The 26,464-nt window shown below is 38.8% G+C and overlaps 2 protein-coding genes across 10 annotated transcripts in view; both read left to right on the forward strand.

Moving 5' to 3' along the window:
* Positions 1–231: 231 nt before the first annotated feature.
* Positions 232–22,684, forward strand: DNA2 (DNA replication helicase/nuclease 2). 2 transcript variants are annotated; one of them, XM_064464691.1, is made up of 21 exons: positions 232–369; positions 1,149–1,328; positions 2,358–2,541; positions 3,943–4,088; positions 5,645–5,770; positions 6,638–6,857; positions 7,410–7,527; positions 7,833–7,998; positions 9,242–9,436; positions 10,355–10,585; positions 11,056–11,172; positions 11,279–11,388; positions 12,687–12,796; positions 13,795–14,019; positions 15,215–15,408; positions 15,523–15,612; positions 15,704–15,896; positions 19,625–19,714; positions 20,325–20,507; positions 20,635–20,781; positions 21,445–22,684. In XM_064464691.1, the coding sequence occupies exons 1-21, from the start codon at positions 359–361 to the stop codon at positions 21,499–21,501; spliced, it is 3,093 nt and encodes a 1,030-aa protein (XP_064320761.1). In that variant the 5' UTR covers positions 232–358; the 3' UTR covers positions 21,502–22,684. The 2 variants fall into 2 exon arrangements, with proteins under 2 accessions (XP_064320761.1, XP_064320760.1); XM_064464690.1 differs by having other exon boundaries at positions 20,635–21,498.
* A 1,575-nt stretch (positions 22,685–24,259) lies between these two features.
* RUFY2 (RUN and FYVE domain containing 2) overlaps positions 24,260–26,464 on the forward strand; it is a 31,872-nt gene continuing 29,667 nt past the window's right edge. For all 8 annotated transcript variants that reach the window (XR_010375078.1, XM_064464695.1, XM_064464692.1 and 5 more), the window contains exon 1: positions 24,260–24,431. Coding sequence is in view for 7 of the 8 variants with exons in the window: in XM_064464695.1 (XP_064320765.1) it covers positions 24,275–24,431 (157 nt within the window). In the remaining variant the exon portion in view is untranslated. The remainder of the gene's footprint in view (positions 24,432–26,464) is intronic.

Consider the following 26,464-nt stretch of genomic DNA (forward strand, 5'->3'; position numbering starts at 1 on the left):
GCGGGACCCGCCCCCAAGCAGGGCGGGAGGAGCCGCGCACCACTTCGTGCCTTCAACCCCTATTCCCGCGCGCGGGAAGCGCGCGCCCCACCCCGCCCCCCTGGCGGAGAACCGTTCTTCCATTGGCTGCACTGGTTCTCTCCCGCCAGTGTTCGAGCTGGGAGGGGCGAGGGGGCGGGGTTTCTCCGGAGGCGGGCGGGGCATGGGGCTGTAGTGCGCCTGCGCCCCGGCGCGGTGCAGGGTGTAGGGGGCTTCTGTTACTTGTCTGTCTGCGTCCGGGCTGGGTTGTGGTTGAGTCGAGCCTAGCTAGGTCGAGTCTAGCCTAGCTGAGGTGGGGCCAGCCTTGCAGGACCCGCTCATGGCGGAAAGGTAGCGGCCGGAGCGGGGAGAGAACAAGTGGGCATGGACGGCCGCGAGCGCGGGGGTTTTGAAGTTTCAAGCGCGTCCCGGGAAGGCGGGAAGGAGCCCTGAGGGCCGCCGGAGCGGCGACCGGGCGGCGCAGGCCTTCCTCGGGGATGGGGGAGAGGCGGGAAGCGCTCGGGACTGCCGGCAATCACCGGCGAGAGGAGTCCGCCGCTGCTTAGCGAGGGACTGGTGTTGGGGCCGCGCAGGGCGGCCCCGCGGCGGGCTGCAGGCGCCTGGTGTGAGCTCTGGCGGGTGGCCTTCGCTGTCAGGAGAATGTCCCTGTGCTTGGGTGATTATGTGCTTTACAGCGCTCGAAGAGAAGCTTTCTCACAAACGCAGGGTGGGGTACAGGTATAATTAACTTCTAAATGAATGCGAATATATGGACACCAAAAGGAAGCACTGGCTGCAATAAATAGCAACTTAACTTAGTATTTATGTCTCCTTCCTTATCTTTTATGTGTCCAAATGCTTGTTTTTCATCATTCAAGCAGGGGGGTTGGACAAGATGATCTGCAGAGGTCCCTTCCAACCCCTGCCATTCTGTAATGCAAAGAGACTGCAGAAACATAACCAGAGAGTCTTTCAATACTCTACCTGTCTAGACTTAAAAAACACACTAAATATATATAAAAATTGAAAGAGGTTAAAGTTGGGTTTACACTTGAAGCTTTCCTTATTCTTGTATATGGGTTAGTTGTTTTCAAATGGCATTATGTCTTTGTAATGAATTGTTACTTCAGTTTTCAGAAGAAAGTGACTGACTCTGCTGACACAATACTTAAGAATGGGCTTAACAACAGATACCGGGTGTTGGAAGTCAGCGTAATACAGAGAAATGGAAGGGACTCTGAGAAACACTTGACAATTGCAGCATCTCAGTCACTGGAGGATACAGAACTGTGCATTCTTAGGAATGGCTGGTAATCCATACAAAAATGTAGATGTCTGGAAAGAGGATGAAATATCAGATTATTAAGTCACTTTTCTTTGTTGCCTTTGAAATGAGTTTTACTTTCTTAAAAGTGATAAGAAATCCTGAAACAGCTCTTATCTAATGTTATATTGTCAGTATATTAGTGTAATGGGTATTCATCTTGAGAGAACTCATGTCATGTAACTTGTGTTGAATGGGTATAGCTACCTTTAAGTTTTAATTTGTCTTTGTACTAAGAAACAGCAAGACAATAAGCTCTAAGTAGCATATTTTGTTTAAGTGTGGTGTTGCAAAAATTAGAAGTGTTCTTCTAAATGATGTACCCTTACTGTACACATAAACATATAAAGCTATGTCTAAAACATGAGGTTTTATAAAGTCTGTTAAAATTGCTTTAGCTTGAGCTCTACTAAGAGGTCTTTTTTTCAAGTGTGAATCAGTGAGGATCTAATACTGCACATTGTGCAGTATGTTACGGAAGACGAGCTTAGTCTTTTGAATCATATGGGCATGTGTGTGATATTTGGCACTATTAATTTTCTGAGCAAGCCTGAAAGATAGGAGAAAAGGAGTCTAAGACTCCGTTTCTTAGAGGGGCAAGTACAAAATATCTTGAATCCTGAAACTTCTAAAAATATTTTTAGTTTTTTCTGAGTTTCTGAAACAAGTGGAATTGTTAAGTAAAAAGGTACCTCTCAGGTAATGAAAAAGTGTAGTATGCCAGTATAAAACATAATGATACTAAAATGGATTAATACATGGATCTGGAATTACTTGAAGTCAACAGGATTTCCCTATGTGCAGGCTGTCCTGATGCATGATCCAATACTCAAAATTATTGATGTGCCAGTAAAAATCCCATTATCAATTTTAAACATTTATTTAGATCAACTTAAAAAAGAATCAAAATAACCTCCTGGTTTTGAAGTATGTTGAATCTGATATGTTAATGTATAATTTCTAATCTGTGGTGTCCTTAGCTTGCAAATGGTTGTTCGAATATATTGTATTACAGGGAGTCTGTTCCAGTTGTTCCAGGAGACATCATTCATTTAGAAGGGGAGTGTAGCTCCGGTACCTGGATAATAAATGAACAGTCCGGATACCTAGTTCTTTACCCAGATCTGCTGCTTTCTGGCACTACAATATCAAATAGCATTCGATGTATGAGACGAGCAGTGCTGGGTGAAAGGTTTAGGGTAAGTGTTAATTCTGGAGCATCAAACATATCAGCGAGTTGCTGTTTCCCTGAGACTAGTGGTTTAGCTCTGTTAAAACTGGCTGAGATGCTGTGTTGCAAAATGTCATTATTAGCTATTCCTAATGTTTACAACACAGAATAATTTAGAATGGAAACTGTCTTTGGGTAAGCTTCCTGTGTTTTTTGAGAGTTTTGGCTAAAATAATCCTGTGTTCTTAATATAATCAATGGGACAAAGAAATGGTCTTCACACTTAAAATTCTGGCAACTTCTTTAATAATCTCTTGCCACATTTTGTGCGGATATGAATCCTCTGTGAGGGATGTCAGCCCTATGAAAACATAGCGACTCTTGGCCAAGTTAAAAGCCTCTGAAAAAGCAGCTCATTCAGTTAAGACTCTTGCTTGATACCCTATGGGAAGCAGGCTTGAGCTCAAGGTCAAGCTGCAATGTACATGTACTCTACTCAGAGTTTGTGTGTGCTAACTCTGGAATGTGAATTGAGCTGTTGGAACTTGGAGAGAGGAAAAGTTTCTTGTGGTAGTGTCTTTGCTGATATGTGGATTCAGCTGAGGAAAACTTCCAGACATGATGGGAGTATAAATCCAAATGGGCAAGGGGACTGGTATGGAGTGGTAAACAGCCACTGGGAGCCTGTGACTGAAACAAGAAGTGTAAGTACAGCATGGGATGGTCTCAGGCCTTCACTAAAGGAGTAATAGGAATGAACTAATAATTTGGGAGTCCTGAGTCCAGGATAACACCACCTTCCAGTGTGAGTGGAACCAGCAAGTGCCAGGTCTGTAAAATATACCAGTAAGTACTTAAAAACCATACCAATTAGATTTCCAGTTGTTTGGTGGTGGCTCATGCCAAGGTCATAACTTGCTACCACTTTTAATTCTTATGAGTCTGCAGAGCCCAGCCCTGGTGATGGTTAGATGGGTTTCTGAGCCATTCTAGTCATACTTGGAATAATGTTGTATGAGTTGGTAAAGCAAAGGAAACTGCTTAATGCAAAAAATAATATCTATAAGACTGTAAAGGGGTAAGTATTTGCATTAGGAAATACTGCTATTAATACTGCCCATGGGCAAAACTTGCTCAAAATTCATTTTAACCTGTGCCTTTTTCTCACCTGTCAATCAAATAGGGATTGTATCCTAATGTTATCAGGGTTGGGATAAAAATGAGAGATCAATAGGAGACACGTTTCAATTTGGCTGTTTTCACAGTCAGGTTTGAAGAGGTATTAGTGAGGTGAAAACTACTGATCTTGCAGTTAAATAAGTGCGGTCGATCATATGCAGCAAATAAAACCCAGTAATTTTATAGAAAAGTTTGCATGAAGTGGGCATAAGTCTTCATGTATATATATTTTATATGACATCTGTTGCAGGGCTCTGAGTCTGGTTCGCACCAAACACTCATTGGTACAATTCTTCATGAAATTTTCCAACAAGCGGTAACAAATAATTTGGACCAAGAGAAAATTGAAGAACTAGCAAATAAAACTGTATATGGACAGAAGTACATCAAAGAAATGTAAGTAGCATTGCATGTATCTTTTTATGTTTGGAAGACAGGGTAGGAACATTTGAACTTGCAGATAAATTTATACTTTAAAAAATGTAGCACCGATATTGGGAGAATATTCTGCCAAACGACCTTGCTTAATGAAACTTGTATAACTTCTTACATATATCTTACTAGATATTGCCCTGTTTCATAATCTAATTTAAATTGCCTGCCCTGTTGAGCTACTTCTATAGGTGCGAATTATGATTCTTGAGTAACTGTAGCTGTGTTTTTTCCTTTCAGGCCAAGCAGGTTGGAGTGTTTGCACCTGTAACATTAGATTTCCAGGCATCTCCCAAAGCTGAGTTAAACGTGACAAACATTTTGACCCTTGGGAGATGAACTAGAAACTTGTGACTGACCAAGCATTGAGATGTCTGATATTTTCATATTCTTTATCGGGTTACTTAGTAGCTCAGTTGTTAGAGGACCTTTGACTTATTTTCTCTGCAAAGCTGATAGAAATGCTAGCATAATAAATAGTCTTCATATTTCCATCAGAAAATAGCAAGGTGAATGGCTGTCAGTTTTAAGCTTTTACTGCAGACTTGATTAAAATGAAATTCAAGTCACATAAAAAAACCTGTTATATCTAGAATATTACAAGTTGTGTGTTGGGCGATGTCAGTATCTGTTAGCTCCAGAGAAATTGGAAGTTAAAATTGTAACAAGATTTGTTACTTTACTTCTGTTATGAGGGTGGATATTTTAAATTGTGACTGCTAAGATTACTTAAAGGCTTTTGTGTCACTCTGGGCATCTGTGTTTGAAACCATTGATTTGTGATACCTCTTTGCATATGTAGGCTACGATTTGTTGGAATTGAAAAGTAAGTTACATAAAAGTCTGCTGGCTGTGGTTGTTTGCACTTGTAGGAACCTTTTTGTGTAAAACTCACTTGTATTTCTCTACCTGTAGAATAATGACATTATTTCCAGTGAATGCCAGCACCAAATTATATAATGCCACATGATTAGGTGCTGTTTAATGAGACTTGTGCTTTCTTGTGTATTTGTAACTGTAGCCGATCATGATTCCTTTCCAATTAAAATGGTCTGAAGCCTGTCAAAATGGATATGAAGAACAAGTAGCAGACCAGTGTATTCAGACAAAAAGCAAATGGTCTTTTTAAAAGTTTCCTCTAATGTTTTCAATTTTGCATAAAGCACAGGAATAGGCATTTTCAAATGCATGACTCTGGTACTCCTTTCTTGCAGTGGTTAGTTTTGTTTAATCACATCTACCGTGCTGATGCTTTCCTTGTGCTACACCCGTTGTTTCAAACGGTACATCAGAAGTGAACATCCTGTGTTCTGTCTTTCGTAATGGATGTTCAGTTAAAGCTTTATGAAATAGTTGAGTTGAACCTTAATGAATCCGTCGCTACCTACAATTTATAGATGTTTATTCCAACCTGACAGTTATTTCCATTAATCTTGTTATTACTTGAGGCAGAATCTTGTTAGTACCAGCAGCAAATCTAATATTTCTGTCTCCTTAATGTGCATGGCTTTATTTTTTAGGTATCACTTAAATCTGAAACAAACAGAAATAATGCAGGAAGTGGAAGGATATTTGCCGTCACTTTTTAAATGGATGGAAGACTTCATGCACAATCCAGCTAGCCAAAATAAAATGCAACTAAAACTGTAAGAAGCCACAATTAAAAGTTAAAACCGTTCTACGTTGTATATCTTGTTTGGCTCACTTAATTTTTAGGGCAGCACTTCTTATGTAGAACTGTCCAGTGATACGGAGCTAATTCACGGCCTCACTGCCAAAATAGCTAATCTTGAGAGCTGCATGTTTAGCTGCCATTGTGAGTACTGGGGGAGATGTTAAGACTGAGGGTGAACTGATAAAAAAATCTTATTGGTCTTAAAATCCTTATAAAGTAGAAATTTTAGTAATTGGAAACGCAAGCATGTTTGCTTTACTGACTAAGCTAGAAGTTACTGTAAATATGTGCAAGACTATGAATCAGAAACTATTAATCAAATGTAATTCTTCACCAAGATAACTGTTTATCAGTGAAATGGTGATTTTACTCAACTGCTGCTAAGCTCTTCTTGTCTATGGCTTCTTGCTGTTAGTGGTAATAACCGTAAGGCGTTAACGGGGTGTTAAACTTTCAGTGACATGGCAGGTCTGAGTAAAATCTGTATGCTACTTTCCAGTGTATATCATTAAACTTTTTGAAGAAACAAAATGTTAGAGTGTGGTTATTCAGAAAAGATCAAAACTTATTAAGAACAGTTTAAGATTTTTTTTTTAACTTTGAAATTTAGGTGAATAGCAAAGCTTTATGCCAGTGTGCAATTCAAAGAAACTTTCTGATATGTTTTGTCTGTAAATGCCAAGAAAGTTTGAGTGAGACTTAATGTACTTTATTTCTAAAGTTAGTGCCTAAAGAGTGCCTACAATGCAAAAATATTAAATATATAATTACAACTCAGTAATATTTTAATATTAAGAATTAAGGGAAATTGGAACATCTGACTTAATTTTCTTCCTAGGTCAAGTGGTGCAAATACAGAAGATGCATCTTCCAGGATAGAGATAGTAGATATCTTAGACATTGAAGAGAATATCTGGTCTCCCAGGTTTGGGTTGAAGGGAAAGATTGATGTTACAGCCAGTGTGAAAATCCATCGCCAGTCTGGAGTACAGTTTAGGATAATGCCGTTAGAGCTCAAGTCTGGCAAGGAATCTAACTCCATAGAGCACAGAAGTCAGGTACAAAACCCAAATGTCTAATGTCGCTATTGGTGGCTATGTATACTTTTTTAAAAATTGTATGAGATGACCTGTTTTGTCTCATGAATGTGAAATGCTGTTTGTATGTGGTATAATCTAGATCTATGGACGGCAGATCCTGGCATACCCAAAGCTGCTGATATAAAACAAAAGCGAACTGAGGAGTGTGAAGTATATGCATTTAGTACTTTCAAACACATTTACAGTTTTTTTTATCCTGAAATAGCTGTTCTTTCATCTGTTCTTACTACATTTAAAAATTAGGTTGAGGCAAACTGCTTCAGGTAATAGTGTTGTACATCTTTCCAGATAACTGGTCTGATCTAGAGGTAGTAGCCTTGTATAAGCTTTTGTTAAGGAAGATGCCTTTTAATTTAAATCCTTGGTTAGGTGCTTATTACTTTATGGCTTCTAGCTTACTTATCATAAGTAAGGACTGCTTAACCATATAAATTATGGAAAAGCTAAATACAACTTATAATGTATTTTGGTTTTCATGCATTGTAATAAGTTTATATATAATGTTTGCAGGTTATTCTGTATACATTGTTGAATTTAGAACGGAGAGCGGATCCTGAAGCTGGATTTCTTCTTTATCTGAAAACTGGTACTATGTACCCTGTTTCTGGAGCTCGCATGGACCGAAGAGGTAAAGTCATTCCCCTTCCCCAGAGACCATAATTTTCTTTACTAAAATGTTTCATTTTAATTATAGTTATAAGGTTTACTCTCATGAATGTATCTGTACTTAGAGATGCATAACTTGTTATAATGTTACTGATTCCAATAAGCTTATGGTAAAAACTTGATTGTTTTATTAATACTCCACTAGGACTTTGCTATATGAATACTCACTCCTGAGTGACTAAAAATTTGATGGCTAGTTACTTCTGAGTTAGAAATTATTACAGACCAACCTGAAAACATCAGTCTGGTTTGTTCTTTTCTTGACAGAATTAATGAAGTTAAGAAACCACGTGGCCTTCTACTTAACACACAGTACGCATAAGTCTGCTGTGGGAGGACAGCAGTCACAGCTTGCTGCTTTGCCTCCTGTAACTGATGACAGTCAAGCCTGTAAATATTGCTCCCAAATACACAATTGCTTTCTATACAGCAGGTAAAAAAAAAAAGTTTGACTTGTGTTTTTGAAATAAGCTTGAACAATTGTAGCTTTTGATACTGTGATTTAATTTTTGTGGTTGCCGGTTTCTTATGTCTTTCTTGAGGACTCTTGCACCCCAAAAGAAGGTTCCATAGACCCCACTGCAACTTTAATAGTGCAAGTCCCTGATCTCGCAGGGACTTAATGTGTTTGCTCAGGTACGCTTTCTGCCAGGCAAAATCTGAGGCAAGTCTCAACAAAATACTTGATGACAAGAACAGATTTCTGTTATATCTGAGTTAATAATTATGACTTTAAAAAGCTATATCCTTGCAACTCTTTGAAACAGGCAGTCTTCTGAGGCTGAATTATGGCTTGACAACAACTCTTTCACTTGGGCTCTGTATAAGATTGTTTCACTGTAGGGTATCACACAAGTAATGATACATTGATATTACTCTGACAAAGTGTTATTGCATCTTCCGTTAAAGAGAAGTCATGAGAAAATATCTGATAAATTTTCACATAAAGTTATTGAATTGTTTTAAAAACTGCTATAAGTTTTAGTCTTGTCTTTTATGCTGCATAAAACCCAAGCAAAATCATATACTGAATAAATGAGATATGCTAGAACAGGAGAGCTTTTGGGTTGGTCTTGTGTACCTATAATGCCTGACTGTTTTTAAAATTATAGGGGTAAAAGTATTTGAGAGAACTAGCTTTACAGGCATACATGATATGTTTTTGTGAAATGCTATTCTAATATTCAGTTGTTACAGCAACAGGTCTATTACCAACTGGGTAACTACTCACTTCTCAACTAACTCTTTTCTTTTTGGTTGCATTTTGTATGTGTGATTAGGTGTAATGTCTATTGATGTTTAGTTTTGAGGTAAATTGACCTGAAGTCTGCTTGTGTTTTAACTATTAAATCCCCTTTGCTTAGCTAAATCTTAATATAGTATTCATCTGTTAGGAAAAAAGGAATGAAAGATAACTATCTGAATGTACACAGTATTATCCTTGAAACGCCTTTAATTGGTCTTTAACTTGTCCTTAATTCAAAAACATAGAGATGATGTAAAGTTACTAATATGAGATTGTTCATATGAAAAAAGGATACAGATTTAACTTTATTTCAGTGATGGTAGATTATCTGCTATGTTACAGTACATATTTAGGTGGGCATTATGTACTTATAGACTTGCAAGAAAAATGATACAGGTTGACTCTTTACTGTGTTTGGATCTTTTCCTAGAGCTGTAGAACAAAAGATGTCCGGTGTGTGTGTCCCTCCTGCTATGGTACCCATTATTGAAAGAGAGACCCAGCACCTGAGGCCCTCCCACTTAGAGTATTTCAGTCTGTGGTATCTAATGTTAACCTTGGAGCTGCAAAGTGGAGAGGGTAGAAAGGGATATAAAAATATATGGATGATACCTTCTTCGGAAAGGTAAGACGCAGTTTTTAGCTGGGTAGAAATGATGCTCCCTTTAGTAACTGGAAATGAGGCATTGTCAACTCGTGTTTTCAATACAAGGAAAAGTACGTGTTTTCAAGTGCTTGTAGAATTAGTCAAATATGCCACTTGCATAGGTAGGTTTTTTTTGTGAGATGTGACCTAATGGAGACATTGGCCTACTAGATTTATTGGTTTTGTATTTGCAATATTATATTTGTTTTTTTTGTTGTTGTTGTAAGGTCATACACAGGAAGCAGCGAACTGCAGTTCCAGTCTTCAGAAGGAAAATTCTGTTTCGTTTGTGTCTCTGGGGGCTGAGGCTGGGTGCTGACTGTGAGCCCAGCTCATTGCACTGGTTTCCTGGGGGTTTGCTTGACAAAGATAGATATGTTTTGGACCATACTTTTAGGTGTGGCTATGAATGTGGATAAAAGCAGCTGGCTGAAGTAGCATTGTGTTATACATCACCTAGTCCAGCCACTGTGGAGAAAAAAACAATTGGTGGTTTGTAAGCCTGTTGCAAGGCATCTGTTTCAGTGATGTGTAGCTGAGTTAAGTGAAGCAAGCAACTCCATAAGCAAATGTGGAACATCCTAGTGAAGTGGATCCATACGTTTCAGTATTTGTTTTTTTAACAGGAAAATATAGATAATTTTAGCTTAAATATCAGAGTCTGTTCTTGGAACAAGTACAAGAGTTATTTTTACAGTCCCTTTCTGGTCAAAGGGGCTATTGTAAAGTGAATGTTAAATCTTCCTGGTTCTTGTTGTGAGTGTTCAGGTTGTTATTTTTTTGTTGTTTTGGGGACTGTTTTGGTTTTGGTGGTTGGTTGTGGGTGGTGCAGTTTTTTACTTTTTTCTTTTAAATTACTGAGAGTGTTTTAAATTTTTTTTTCTAATATATTCACAGAGAGAAGGCTGGAGATTGTGTTGGAAACATGATCAGAATTGATCGAGTGCAGGAAATTTCTGAGGGACAGTATCTACATTTTTTCCAACGTAAAAATGGTGCCATACCTGGAGTAAACCTATTGGTTGGTGATAGAGTGGTTGTGAGCGGAGAGGAAAATGGTTTACTTGGTTTGGCTACTGGCTATGTTAGAGAAGTCAGCGTGACAAAAGTCTCCTGTTTGTTGGGCAGGTAATAGAACAAAAGGAAAAATACCTGTTTGAAGACACTATGACACTGGAAGGGTACTTCCAGGTGCCCAAATAGCTGTAATATAGTCTGACTTTTCTTGCTGGGCTTGGGGAAGCACCCTTTGGAAATTCTTGTATCTAGACTGAAAATGTCAATACTTGGTCAGCGTATATGCTTGTCTATTTAACTAGGTTGTCTGAATAAAAGTATGCTTGCAAACTCCATTTATTTGTCTCCAACATGAGGCTACCTGGATACTGTGATTACTGCGTTAATAGCAACTTCCATTATTCAGACTATGTTGCCTTTAAATTGGGCATTTAAATCTGATCACGTTTTATTTGGATTATTTGGTGTATTTCCTCTAGCTATTGCTAGAGGTACCACTTAACAATTATTACTAAGTCTTTAATTGTCAACATACTGCTGGTAAACAGAATTATTTTGTCCATGTTGCTGTCGTCCTTCAGGGATTTGTCAAAGCTCCCCAGGAACACCACATTTAGGTTGGATCACGAAGAAGGAGATTTTGGTATAGCAGTCCCCTTTGAAAACCTTTCTAAGTTGATGAAAGATTCCCCAGTCAGGTATGAAGAATCAAATTAATTTGACACTTTCAATATTTTTTCAGATAAGGCTTCTCTAGTAACTCTTGAGTTTTTGTTTTTTGTTTGTTTGTTTTTTAATCCACAGTGAGAGGCTCCGGAACTTGATAATTGACTTCCACAAACCACGTTTTATTCCACATTTGAGCTCTGTCCTTCCTCCAGAAGCAAAGGAAACCGTTGCAAATATTTTAAAGGGTACAAAGTGGCTTCCCCAAAATCCTCTGTTCAGTAGTACATCTCTGTAGCCAAAGTATTTATCACATTAAATACAACGGTATTTTCCTACTTTGGGGTCTAGTGATAGTTTTCAGCTTAAAAATTAAAAACAAGTTCTTATCTTGCGCATCTTTCTGTGATTAAATTAGTCATAAACTAGTTGGAAGACATGACCAGATATTTGATTAGAAGTTTTGTTTTAGTTTTACTAGTTGCTGCAGCTTGCAGTTTCAAACAAAATGCCATATGACTGCCTTGCTACCTTTACAAAAGGAAGGAACAGGGAGCAGGGAAGCCTTTCTTGGCATAGAGGAAGCAGACTTTGAGGGAGTGGAAGATGGGCTTTTGTGTAAGCATTCATTTGTATAATCACTCTTGCTGACTGTTGGCTACTCTGTAGTGTGCTTTGTGGCACATTTTTCTTCTTTTTTTACAAAATTTGTTTAGGTATTTGGCAGTGTCTAATTCGGTGGAAGTACTTTGTTCTCTGACAGAGTTGTCTGTGAAAACAGAAATTTAATGGAATTCTCTTAAAGCAAAGAGAACTTTCCACAAAAAGTCAGTCTGAAGACTGACAGATTTGCCTTGTTGCTTTGAGGACTACTTCAGACAAGAATTTTGCCCAGATTCCTAGAAAACTACTGAAAAGATAGAAAACGAGGGCAAGGCATTTATTCTGAAACTCAAGAATGACTGATTAAGTAGTACCTGAAGACTGGGAGGACAGTGTCTTCCTGTACTTGCAAACCATGTATTTTGTTTACAGAAAGGCACTGATGAACCTAGACACTGCTTATTTTTTTTGCTTGAGCTTTGTCTAGTCCAAATAGCTGGAACATGCTGCCAGTTTGCATCATACTGGGGAAAAATGGCTCTGATGTAATGTTTCTTCTAATCAAGATGATACTGTATGTGCAGTTTGTTTCCCTTTGCTATGAGGCATGTGTCTGAGCATGAAAGTGGATACGATAAAATAGAAATGCCCGTACAAGATATCATATGGAGGTGGTCAACTAGGATATTAGGAAAAAAGTCACAAAAAGTCTAAGAATAAAGGTAGCTTCAGTGATTTATTTCTAGGACTGTAGTGCAGACCCTGTGCTACTTGGCTGTTATGTTTAATATCATTACTTCATTAGAGCTTAGACTTACTCTGCGCAGTTCTCTTTAAGGGCTTTAGTGAAAGAGGAAGCTATAGTTTTTGTTTTATTAACTTTAGGAATTATTATAATGATTATGAAGTATTGACATTCAATTTTTATTTTCTTCCTTTACAGGTCTGAATAAACCACAGAAACAGGCAATGAAACAAGTATTACTTTCAAAAGACTACACACTTATTGTGGGTATGCCTGGAACAGGAAAAACTACAACAATATGTGCTCTAGTAAGATTGTGTACCTTGATGTTTACATTTTTTGGTGAGATTTGGAAGAGATCATTAAACAAACTGTATAAAGCATACTGTCCAAAATTAATTGTTATGATGTAGTCTACTGGTATCTATAGAGTTTCAAAGAAGAAAAATATATTTCTTAAGAACATGTATTTGGTAGAACTAAAAATGTATTTTGAGGGGTAGGACTGTCTCTTGCTTGTGTAGGAATATATATGTGGGAGGGAGGAGACTGAAGTGTGATATTTAATCACTTTTGTGACACTTCAATGTTAAAATTCTATGGGCCCAAATGTCAGCAAATCCTCAAATCCTAAGTTACAGCTCAGAAAAAGGACTCCTTGGGGAAGCCAGTGACTTGTCCATTGTAAGCTATAGAAACTCACGGTGCGGAAGCTATGTGCAGCCTGGTACCCATCTCCTGTAGCTGGTGGGTCTCCTTCCCCAGGAGTGGACTGTAGGAACATACTGGATTCAGGCTGTGAGCTGAGCGAGTTATTTTTAAGTAAGTGTCATCTCACTTCCAGTTGTCATCAACTTGTGGGGAAAAGGGAGGCTGGAGAGCAAGCAGGTGCTGCTGCTATCAGATCAGCTCATTCTGCTGAATCTGTTGTGGCTACATTGTCATGGAGAACAGTGTTTGTTGGCACGAGCTGTATGACTTGTTCTTAGAGTGGGAATCTTCAGAGTGCAGTTCCTTCTTTTTGTGCAGTTTGCGAGTGTGCATGGATGTTCTTAGCTCTCACTGCTTGTAGCGTGCATAGTAACCCTGCTGTTTACAAGAACCTTCAGGTCTGTTGCCCATATTGCTTTGACAGTAGCTAACTGGCAGATCTGGTCAGAAAGAGTGATATAGATGAAGTCATACTTGTTTATTGGCTTCCTCTGAAACGTCTTTTTTTTTTTACCCAGTCAAACATGGGATTGCTGATTCTTGTATGTAAACTAATTTTTTTTTTTTTCTTTTCTTTCCCTTTGCCACTCATTAGGTGAGAATTCTTTCTGCTTGTGGCTTCAGTGTTCTTCTGACTAGTTTTACACACACTGCCGTAGACAATATCCTGCTAAAGCTAGCTAAATTCAAAGTTGGTTTCTTGCGTTTGGGGCGAGCTCAGAAGGTTCATCCAGACATACGGAAATTTACAGAAGAAGAAATTTGCAGGTCCAAATCAATTAAATCTGTAACAGATTTGGAAGATATCTATAACAGTCAGGTGAGAAAAGCGTTTTTGCTAGCCCTGCAAAATATTAAGGATAATTATAATTAGTAATCTGGTTGTTCAGATGCTGCAGAGAAGGAATGCATCCCAGGGGTGTGTTACTGGTGTGAGAAATCTGAGCTTAAGAAGATACTCCGTTTCTGCATCACTTCAATTTCGTTATAGCCAATAATAACCAATATTAAGAGTGTGAAAATTGAAAATCCTTTTTTACATCTACATAAAATAACTGATCACTGTAAGTAATAATACCCAAAGACTCCAGTGCTTTTCTCTGAGATCTTGTGTTGGATTGTTTACACAGATATCCCCTCCTAAAGTGGTCTCTCCTGAAGTGTGGTAGCTTCACAAATTTATCCATTAAGGGGGTGGTGATTAACTGCTGCAACCTCCTCTTTGTTCACATATCGTTCCTGTTTTTCAATTTTTTCCCTCCCACTTGTGCTAGTTGTGCCATTTGTATGATCAGAGGATGGGGAAGAGGAAGAGTGGTGTGTTCTGGAGCTGATCTGGTCAGACACTAAGTTTTGATTGGAAGATTAGTGCTGCCTGTGTGAGTGTTAATGCAAAAGACTGTAATGGGAGCTGGGTGAACTGAGTTAGTGGCAGCTTTAAATTAAATTTGTTGAAAGAACAAAGCTTCACGGTAGTTGCAGTAAATGCCAACATTGCAAGAGCCACCACTTATTTTTGTTGATGGCCATTGCAGGGAAATGTTTGAAGTCATGAGGGAAGTGACTTAACGTTTTGTGTTTTAGTAATTTTGGAGTGCGGTGGAAGCACAGAGGTGGGAAGAACTGTGCTCCTGTTGTTTTGTCTCTTTGGAATTAAAAAAAAAAAAACAAACAACAAAACAAATCACATAATTTTCTAAGGTAGTCATTTCAGCATGCTCCATGAACTGTATATGCACAGAACCCGATATCAGTCTGAACAAATGGCAGGAGTGAGTTATTTACTGCGGTCAGTTCTAAAGTTGTTTTTTGTTGTTTGCAGTTGATGAAAGAACACATGAGGCCAATATGTATGCAAGATGTGCTGGTCTGATATCAAGGATTAATAATTTGATTTATTATAGCGTATATTTTAGTTTAGTTTAATGGGAAAGATTTTTCCTCTTAACCTGGAAAATGTAGTGCTAAAATGATATAAGATGCATCTTATCCTTAAAGTGTGTCTCAATTTTCAGCCAGTGGTAGCGACGTCTTGCATGGGAGTAAATCACCCCATCTTTGTTCAGAAGCAGTTTGATTTCTGTATAGTTGATGAAGCTTCCCAAATAAGCCAGCTCATCTGTCTGGGCCCCTTATTCAGCTCCAAAAGGTTTGTGCTGGTAGGGGATCATCAGCAGCTGCCTCCACTTGTACTGAATGCAGAAGCAAGGTAAGATAAAATGCTGCTGGACAATTATTAATAACATGAATTCTGGGAAGGCTCTTGCAGTGTTTTGCCTGACACACTTTTGGGGTTTTTTTGTTTGCTTTCTTTTTGTAACAGAGATCTTGGCATGAGTGAAAGCTTATTTAAAAGGCTGGAACAAAATGAAAATGCTGTTGTCCAATTAACCATGCAATACCGAATGAATAGGTATTTTAAACTTTTATTTATTACATTGAGGTTTGTTATGTGGGATCAAAACTGCAAATTTGACGCCTTTTCTTGTTTTTTAAATCTTTAGTAAAATTATGTCGCTGAGTAACATGTTAGTGTACGAAGGCAAACTGGAATGTGGATCAGAGAAGGTGTCAAATGCCACTGTTAACTTGCCCAACCTAAAAAAATTGAAACTGGAGCTTGCAGGTGCTTCAAAAACATGGTTGAAAGAAGTACTTGATCCAGACACACCTGTGTGTTTTCTGAACACAGAGAAGGTAAAGTTCGTTATGGTCTCCCTTCAAAACTATTTTTGATGCAAGTTCTCAATGCAGTCAACATGTAAAACTTCATGCAGCTTAGGTAGGGTAGGACACATAACTTTAAAAAAAAATGGTTTTCTAGTTACATGTAAAATGTGCAATGCACAAAAAAGTTATTAGTATAGTTGGTCAATTGGGTGGCACAGCCACTGCCGGAAACATTGCACCTAGGAGCAGCCGAGAAGTTTAATTCAAATAATATTTCAGAAAATATTAAATGTATTATAAACTTTGTTTTCATGTACAGAATGTTGCTCAAGGTGCGTAGCTGTATTGCATGCCCTTGCAACCATAGAATGACCTCATTTCCAGCAGCTGAGGGTCTGGTGTCTGAGCTGTGTGCCAGTGTCAGGAATAATTGTAATTCTCCATTGAATTTTGCAGACATTCTATACACTGAAGTGTGAGGGAGGAATAAGTTGATTTAGATGTGTCCTTTCACAAAGACTCAATTTCTTGCCAGAAAAAACTCTAGAATGGATAAGAATTATGCAAAGAAACTGACTTCTGTGTAAAATGAGGAAGTTTAGATGCATGTGGAAAAGATAAGTAAATTAGTACATATTTGTGGTTTGTAGTGCTTGCTCTCAGTGTAGTTAGTGACTGGATTATGAAGATTTGAGTCTGTCTTCCTCTCTAACAGGTTTTATGTTGATTCCTATTAATCCTGTGTTTTGCCAATAATTCTATCAAGTGCTGATCTCTTCTGCTGACCCTGGAAAGAGCTCCCCACTCTTTCTGTGCTCTCCAGGGCATTCTACAGGGTTTACTTGTTAATAACAATTCTGATGGAATCTTTTCAATGATCTAAAAAGAAACACAGGGTTTATGTTAGAGACTTAGAGAAACTCCTAAAAATGCCTAAACTAAACGGGGGAGCTTTTCCAGGAATGCCTCAACAGCTGCTGTCACTCACAGAAAAGCAGACAGCTGGTCCCAGGGAAGAGGTTTGTTCCAATAGGAAACTGGCTGATACACTGATCTATTAATCAGACTAAAATAGAGTTTCTGTTCCACTTAAATTTTTTTCCACCCTAGAAAGTGCATCTTGAGCATCACACAGCTGTGTGCTTGTAGAACCAGCAGGAAAGTTTCACTTTCCAAAATGCTCTTGGTTTTGTTGAGACACTAGGCTATAATGTTAAATCTCTTTTTGGATTTCCTGTCAAAACTCCATGTATTGTCAGTCATAGAAGAAAAAAAAAAAGAGGGGGAATCCTCCAATGTCAAAACCCTCACCAAAACCAGCATTTATTTTGTTTTCTTTGACTTTATAGTGGTTTTTTTTCCCTGTATACTGTTGTTTGTAGTGTAACCAAGAAAAGCTTCTGAAGAAATGTACTTGGGGGGATACAAAAGGGGAGAACTAAGAGGAAAAAATCATGACACCTCTAGGAAGCTTGCATTTATTATGCTAACATTTAAAAAAAAAAACTCTATTGTTTTCTGTTTAGTAACGTGACATGTTTGTGACATTAATCGGAAATTTATTTGTTCCTTTTCTGCCAAACACTGCGTCAGTCTGCGCTTCCTCTGACAGCTTGGGTCTGAATGTTGAAAATTTATATCCTTGATTTAATGCCAGTCTTCTGAGTAATTCCAGGCTGAAGTTGTTTTTGTTGTTTGTTTTTTTTTGTGGTGTACTATGTGCACATAACAAATATAAATGCAAGCAGGTGTTACTGTAAGCATGACCTAGCTTTTAGAACTTTTTCCCCCTAAAATAGTTTTGGTATAGGTTTTGGCTACATTAATGCTGGTGTGGATAGAAACAACTGTTCATTAAAACGATGCTTTTCTGCTTGAAGAAAACTTGAGCTCATGCAAATTTAGAGGTGGATTAGGTGTGATGTTTTCAGCATAGTGAATTTAAGAAACCAAACAGCACAGCTCTTAATTCAGTTGTGATATGACAGGTCATAACAACAATTAGACTGCGCGCAACGGCAGTGTAAAAACAGGTTAGCTTGCGGTAACTATTAAGCTGTGTAGCTGTTGACACACAAGCTATGGAGAAACTGCTGTTTTGGAAAACGCGATGGAATCTTCTAATATCAAGGGAAGTATTTTCTGCTCTGTAATCTGCACAACATACTGAAAACCCACTATGGCATGTAAAAGCAGCTTGAGGACATGTTGCAGGAAAATAGGATTCTTACAAAGTATGTGGCACCCTACTTAAACAGTACAACGCAGACTACTTTTTTGCTTATGGCTGAAATCCTAAAATAAACTTGTGGATGCAGTAGCCTACTATTAATTTATAAATGTGCTGCCTCGAAGATTGCTATATAGAGTTGCAGCAGTGTCACATATGGGTTTGACAATCTCTGTTAGATTGTCTTTCTTAATTCAAAGTGCTATAGTGTGCTAGGCATTGAACATAAATTACACTTAACAAGCTACACATTCCGTTGAATTCCTGGATTTGTGCAGCTTTTGGTGTACACTTTGTGCACTGTCAGATTCCATACGTGTGCAGTGGTAAGCAGACACCACTCACCTGGAACACTCTTACAAATATGAGCTATGTATTGCTTTACCCACCTGTTAAATGTTATAGCGATCTCCAAATTCAGCCATTTAGATGATAGTGTGGTGGGAGATTGGAGAAGTAAAACTAGTTGTAATAGGGTTCTGAGTGTTGCTTTAAGGCGGACTATACCACCTCCCATTTAAAGTGCTGTCATAAAAATTTAGAAGGAAAACTCAACAAAGTGGCATCCAAGAAAACAAAGTTGATGTATGTCGCTAGTATTGGAGGCAGATACTGGAATGGGTGAGGTAGTAAATGGCAGTAAATAAGTAGGTAGTAAATGGAATTCAGAGCTGGGAAGCAGTTTAGTGTATGCTCAGTTTTAGACTGTTTTTAAATATAGAGGTCTGTTACTTGACCTCAGGTGTTCAGCTGCATGCCAGTTTACTAGAAGTATGGCAACAGCAGGGATGTGTTCATTGCTAACAATACTGCTTATGCTTCAGAGAAGGCAAGAGCTAAGCAAAGGGAATATATTACAAAACTGTGATACTGAAGTGACAAAAGTTTATGTTCTAAGCTTGTCCCTGGCTTTCTGGTCTCATTCATACGTGATGCAGGGAAAGGGAGTTAATAGTTAGGAAACGGTAAATTCAGTGAATACTTCTTTTAAATTTTGAAGTTAGATTTAATACTACCATTTTGGATAGCTCTTCCTGTCGTTCTAAACGTAGGCTTTCGAACACTTAAAAAATATCCTTTCCGCCATGGAAATGGGGAAAATTCACTGTAAACACTGTTGTATGGAAAGCCTTAAAACAAAAGTCCCATGTAAAATACAGTTCGCTCTCTTACGTTGTCAGGCAGTGAAATGTCCTTTTTATATATTTTATATATATATATATATAAAAATCTATATGGTATATTGTGTGAGCTGTAAAGTCAGATGGTCAAGCTTTGGAAGTTTAAGATGATTTACTAGTACTAGAAACTCATTTCAGCAGATTGTTTCAATTTGTTTTGCAAATGCAGTATTCACCAGATACTTTACAGTGTAGGCTCTTATTCTGTAAAATTTAGCTCTTAGCCTTATTTTTTTATTCAAATTGTTACTAAAAAACATGTATGATATGGTGAGTTAGGCAACTGGATATAGTTTGTCATTGTAGACAGCAGAAGTCAATATTTTCCTTTTACATTTTTAAAGGTCCCGGCACCAGAACATGCAGAAAAAGGTGGTGTAAGTAACATGACAGAAGCTAAGCTAGTACTGTTCCTCACATCCTTATTTATTAAGGTATCTTTTACATTATTACATTGTTCAGGGGGACAGCTTTATAATTAATCATTCTTACACTGCTGTAGTAATGGTGACTGTATGTATTGGGTTATTCTTTGAGGGATGATCTTAAGCACATGTCAGTATAGTGGGGAGACTGAGGTCTGCATTCAGTTCCCTGTCCCTTGCCTGGTTGGATTTGGGATGCAAAAAAAGCTGGATACCAAATTCTTTTAAGATATGAGGACTTTCTTGTGAGGGATGGGAGAGGATTTTCCTTTCTTATTTCATCCAGTCAACTTCAGGAGTAGTACAGACTAGGAGTTCTGAATGTTAACCTCACAGTTTGAGGAAGAAAGAAAAATGAGAATTTCAAGGCTATCTGTCTTTGTGCTAGGTTAAAACAAGGCTTGGGAGCTTGCAGTAACTAATATATTCTACTTTCTGTAGTTAATATCAGACTTTTTTAGTTAATATCAGTTATACCTAGAGTTCCATTGATGACTTAATGTAGATAGAATATTTTGCAGTGCTGTTTTTTTTTAAATATCCTTGAGGGTCTTCTGACAGAAGAAGTATCCCAGCTAACTGCAGTGACAATTTTTTCTTCTGTTTCTTCATCATTCAGGCTGGCTGTAGGCCTTCAGACATTGGCATTATATCACCATACAGACACCAATTAAAAACAATCACCGATTTGATGGCAAAATTGAAGGAGAACAGAGTGGAAGTTAACACAGTAGACAAATACCAAGGAAGAGACAAAAGTATCATAATTGTGTCTTTTGTTAGGAACAGTAATGATGAAAATGTAAGTTGGTTTTATTTGTTGCAGTCAATTTTAATGGTTAAAATGCTCATTTTCAAAATGCATCTATTTACATTGAATTGTGAAATTTAAACATAACCTGCTTTTACATTTCCTACTTACTTAACAGCTTGGCACCCTCCTGAAGGACTGGCGACGCCTTAACGTTGCTATCACAAGAGCCAAGCACAAACTAATCATGGTGGGCTGCGTTCCATCCCTGTGCCGCTATCCTCCTTTAGAGAAGCTACTCTGCCATTTGCAGTCTGAGGGAATGATATCCTTTTTCTGCGCCATTCTGTGAATGAGGAAAGGCAAGACTGACGTAGTGAGATTTGAGAATAAGGATGGGAAGATCTTGGATTATTTAGGTTAAACTTTTAACTCTGGCAGCACAGTACAAAATGTGCTAATTAAATATGCCAAAAAGATACTTGAAATCAAGATAATAAATGGACTTAGAAGCTTCACAGTCTTCAAAAGTAGAAAGAGTCCATGCTGATTTGCAAGTCAATTTTGACATAATTTCTTAATTTTGAGGCCTGAATTTTTAATTTTTAATGCTTTTGCATTTTTTTCTGTGATTGTCCTAGTTTCTTGGCAGCTTAATGTTGGTGTGATTGTTTTCCTCAGGAAGTGGTTGATTCTCTCCTCAGAAGCACCATGCATTTAAACACACCTGGTGAGAGAACAGTTCGTGAATATTGTTGCTAGAATGGAAGTGGTGCAATTTCCAGATGACTTGTTAATTTTTTTCTTTCTCTTTTGGCATTGTACAGAGTTTCATCTAGTTATGGCTGTTTCCATCTCCTATTTAAATACGAAAGGCCTCATTAGCTGCTTTCTTTGCAAACACCAATACATACTCAAACAGGTCTTGTGTTTTTATGAAAGCGGTATGTTATCAAAATGCTTGAGAACTACTTCCTTAACTTGCTACATCTTCAGTCTTCCAGCAGGGGCTCATGAAGATATCCACAAGTGTAACATTTTATGATTGTGAAGACGGAGAGTTTTATAGGCATTTATGTACTTATTTATGGTGCTGCTGAATGTAAATAGCTGGTTAGTGGGGCATGAGTGCTGATGTGCACTGGTTAATCTGAATGAAGCCAAAACAGAAACCACATTCAGTTTATTTTAAAGCTTCCCTTTCAGTAAAATGACAATACACATTTCTTTAAGCTGATTGTTAAGATGGTCACTTCAGTACTGGTGTACTTGCAAAGAACCAGAAATACGAAGTGTTATTTTCCTTCAGATACTGCATAGCTACTTAATATTCACTTTTACCTTGATAAGCAGTTATCTGCATAAGTGAATGGGGAAACACCTGAGGCGGAGGGGGGTACTAAACCAATGCTTCATTGAGTCATAGTTTTTTGGGCTCAGTTTGGTTTTAGAGACTTTAAAATGTAATTTACATACTGTAATTCCATTTATTAGAATTCCTAATTAAGATGCTGTGTTGTGCTCTTTGGAAAAAAATTAGGAAAATTCTTTATCTTCTTCAAAGGCTGACATTCTGCTTTGAAGTGTACTTCTACTTTTTAAAATACTTGTCTTTTATATTTATATACATAATGTAATTAATTTCTTATATGAAGATCTCTTGATGACTTTTCTAATACCTAGATTTTGCATACATCTGGGAAGAAATGTGATGTTGATTCATTTAATTCCCTTTTATGGATTTAGCAGGTAAATTTGTTGAAGTGAAATGCTGCCCAGTTGAAGATCGCAGTAAAATTCTGGGGTTTTTTTCTGATTAGTCCTTTCTGCAAAAGAAAGAAAACAAAACTAGAGATGCAGCTCGATGACCAAGAAGTTTACACGCTCAGGTTCCATTTTTTGTTGTGAAGATGATGGCATATGTAGAATACAAAATATCCTTTACTTGACAGATCTGTTTTAGTTTCTTTTTACTACCTCATACTCTAGACCATTACTGAGAAGCTTCTTTCAAAGATTGCTGGTGGAAACCTCAATTTTTTTTTTTTTTGATTCTTCAGAATCATTAGTACTTGTTTTCTCTTGGATAAATGTTAGGTAGTTGTGTGCACATAGTTGCAGACACACTTCTGGATGTTACATGTGGGCCTTTTCACTCTTTTTGTTTTTTTAAACCGCTCTCTCACTTTTGTAATGTTGGAAATAATAAAAATTTTATGTTGGTTTTATTATAGTTGTTTTACTTTGTTAATACTTTGCTCTATAATACAAATTTTGATCAGTACAGAAATAATTTGAATAGTTGACAATGTATAATTTTTTAGGTGAGCCCTGTATGTGCTCTGGGTCTTTCAAAAGATAAAATTACGGTAAAATATATTCTTACTACAGCAATGATTTCAGAATAACATAGGAAGAAAAACTTTCCTGTACAAGGCTATGTTTAGGACCTGTGTGTACAGAAGTCTTAAGATTTAGCTTATCTGTGTTCTTATACCAAATTGTGCTTGTCCAGGAAATGATCTGCATAATAATAAAAAGTTAATAAATAAAATAAGGGAATTGCCATCCCTCCACAAAGTTGCATGAGAAACAGGCACAAGAACAATACTGTATTTCCTTACCTGTTTCTAAATTATGCCCTTTCTTCTTTTTGACTGGTAAAAACTGGACTGAGCAGAGATCTACAGCTTAAACAAGGTTTTGATCTGTTAGTCTCAAACCAAAGTGAGATGTGATTCTCTAAAACACTCTTGCACCCTAATGAGTATGTATATATCAAAGAAATATCTTGTAAAAGTAAAAAGAATCACTTTTTCTGTTTGCTGCCTTTAAAACGTCTTTCTAATCCAGAAAGTCACTGATACTGCTGGAAAACATAGACAGAGGTTGAGCACTGTGTGTTATGTGGTGTTGGGATTCTTGGAAAACCAAAACAAAATGGAAGTTGTTTTATGCCAGGCGGCTAGGGCTGTTCAGTGTTTAAATGTATAGGTTCTTCTTTTAGGAGCTGGGAATCATGGATATAAAAAGTGTCCCTGACACCGCGGGCTGTGTTCTGTCTCTGCTGCTCTAGCCCTTTGGTCCTCCTTCCTTGCAGGCCACAGCACCACTACCCTTTGCCTCCATGTTGTTTTGCGTGTAGTCTCTGAAACGGGGTGAGGTGAAGCACAGGTTTTGGTTTAGCAGCTTGCTGGTTAGTCTTCCTTAAGGAGGGGAGAGGAAAGAGGATGATTTAGAAAAATTGCTAAAGCAAAGGGTAGTGCTTAGGGTGTGTAAGCATAACCTGAAATCCCCTTTCTGTAAGACATATGCTTGGTGTTTAACACCTCAGACTTCTGGTGCTACAGTGGGTTTTGGGTTTCTCATGAGGTTCAGGTTTCTTTTTAATTAAAGAAAAAAAACTTCTACCTTATGGTATTTTCAAAAAACACATATACAACTTTTAGTCCTAGCATACTGTTTAAAGTACTGAATTCAGTTTTATCTAGGCGATCGAATATAAGATGACTAGTACTTGTTCTGGCACACATTATCCAGCTTCAGAGAATTATGATTTGGAACAAAACTCAGCTGTTGAAGCTTTCAGTCACACAAGAGAGGGTGAGTAGTCTCAAGGTAATGCTGCTTGTTTGTGCTACTCTCCTACTGAGCCAGGAGAACCACGACAGCTGCCCTGAGGCCCTTGGCCAGCTCTCTGAGGCAATGCAGCTGCCATCTTTGCTACCGCCCTGCCCAGGCGCGCCGCTTGACGCCTTCTGCGCTCAGGGCAAGAGATATATTATGAACAGGGCAGCAGCAGCCGCTGAGCTGTCGCGATGCGGGGTATCGCGATAGGAAGGAGAGGGTGGGTCCTCCCACCGGCGGGGGCGCCCTCGGAGGGGCCGAGCCCACGCAGGGGCGGGCCGGGAGGAGCCGCAGGGCCCGCAGGGAGCGGCCGAGGCGGTGGCGGCTCCTCCTCCTCTCCAGCCATGGGTGAGCGGCGGCGGCGGGGAGCGGGGCCGTGCTGGGCGGGGGCCGCCGTGGCTGGCGGAGGGGAAGAAGGGGTCCTGCAAGGACGGCAGCTGCCCCCTCAGCCGCCGCCGGGAACGGCCGGGGGCCGCGTTGCGGCGGTGTCCGCCCGGGCAGAAAATGTCCGCTGCGGCGGGAGCGGGGCTGGGGGCGGCGGGACTGCGCTGCGGGAGGGCTGCGGGCTTCGTGCCGGGCGGCACGCTTCAGTGGAGGAAAAGACCCGGTTTTTGCTACCTGCCGGGTGACTCAGGGAGACCTTGTTCAGCCTCTAACTGTAGCGACTACACGCTTGATTTCCCCCCCCACCCCACCCCACCCCGTTTGCAGTAGGGGTTTGGCTGCTCACCCAAACTGGGAGAGGAATGTTGTATATAATACGTATGTAATGGGCCAAGCCTCGCTAGTCAGACTCTGGGGATGCTGGAGGCATCAGTGCCACCTGCAAATAGTCACTTTGGGGGTGCTGCTTTGGGGCGAGGAGAGCCCTTGAGGGCCCTTCATAGCTCATTTTGCTCCATGTATGTACAGTCTCCCCCATACAATCCCTGACCAGCCAGTTACTAGAGAACGTGCCATGTGAAATTCTAAGTCTTGATCTGTTTTTTAAGAAGCAGGTAAAGGAAAATAACTATATTCAGGTAGACCCTGCTTTAAAACAGACCTAAAATGCGGTTCTGCCTCAGAGAGACCAGGCAAGAGGGCTGACAATTGAAAGGACAGTAGACGTGGAAGTCTGTGGGGAGTGTCAGCTCCAAAAGTCAAAATGAGGTCACCTAAAAAAGGAATTTGTAAGATGCCTTTGGGGAGGTAGACTTGAATGCGAACCAAGGGAGAGCTATCCACCTGAAGTCTGAATCGAACAAGGCTTTTTCTACAATAATGTTTGTATTTAGTACTGTCAATAGCAAACCTAATAAAAAAGCAGGAAGTCCGACATGACCTATATCAACAGAGACGCTCCTGTTACAAGCTTCCATCTGTTCCAGACAGGGGTACTGATCTTGCTCTTGGTAGGGTTGATTCAGTCCCCGGAGGTTGAACACGCAGGAAGTCAAGAGGCAAACTAGGGAGCTGTGGCTGCTAACTGGGTAATTTCTTGCCAGAGCACTGTTGCTAATTGTCTGCTATGTTTTCTACCATCTTTTAGTGTTTTCTGTTGAAGTACTGGTAAGTTGAGAGACTATAAAAGTAGTTTTTAAGATTACCTCGGGTGCATCATGTCAGTCTTTTTTTTTTTTTTTTTGTAGAGAACTGAGATAGTTTAGGTTGTTTGGTAATATGGTAATTTGATATTTGGCAGGCAGGAATACGGAAAACTAGAAAGTAATTTTCTAAGTTTCTAATAACTAAAGCTGTGGTATGCAAGAAACGAGACAAGTAACTTCATTGCTGTTTGAGGAACTGAGAAAGTATCCATCTGTTATAATGATTTGGGGGTTTTTGCTTTTAATGTGTACAGTTCTTCATGCTTTCTGATGTGCAAAGAGAGAAGATCATATACCAATACCCAGATTTGCAGAGGAGAAGAGGCTTGTATTTTTTTCTCAGACAAAAATCTCTATGGATATTTTGCCATCTGTGTCTCAATGTCTTAAAAAAGATGATCCGTGTTCCTTGTTTGTTTGGGTTTTTTTGTTTAATTTGTTAGATTTAATTGCAGAAAACAGTAAATAATCAACTTTTTTTGCTTCTTTCCAAGTTACTTCGATCGTGGTGAATGAACTTAAGGTTGTTTTGTCGCTGTTTCAGTTTGGCAAAATAGAGGATGGCCTGAATGTTTGAATTGCTTCATTACAGATGAAAATAAATTAAGAATCTCCCGAACACTGTAGTTTCAGTAGCAGGTGCTCTAGGAAGAGGAACCGCCTTCATTCTGTCAGATTAAGATGATTATAAAGACTTACAGATTTTTTACTGACTAGATTTAATCCCAAATGTATTTTTGTAGTGTACATTTTGTAAAGCTTACCAAAAACATTTTAAAGGTAAAGCAAAAC

Source organism: Phalacrocorax carbo, chromosome 13 (genome assembly GCF_963921805.1).
Source record: "Phalacrocorax carbo chromosome 13, bPhaCar2.1, whole genome shotgun sequence".
NCBI lineage: Eukaryota > Metazoa > Chordata > Aves > Suliformes > Phalacrocoracidae > Phalacrocorax > Phalacrocorax carbo.

Coding starts and splice junctions, on each gene's coding strand:
- DNA2 (XM_064464691.1), top strand. Junction 2,542..3,942: donor TGCTGGGTGAAAGGTTTAGG/GTAAGTGTTAAT, acceptor CATCTGTTGCAG/GGCTCTGAGTCTGGTTCGCA. Junction 19,715..20,324: donor TCACATCCTTATTTATTAAG/GTATCTTTTACA, acceptor TTCATCATTCAG/GCTGGCTGTAGGCCTTCAGA.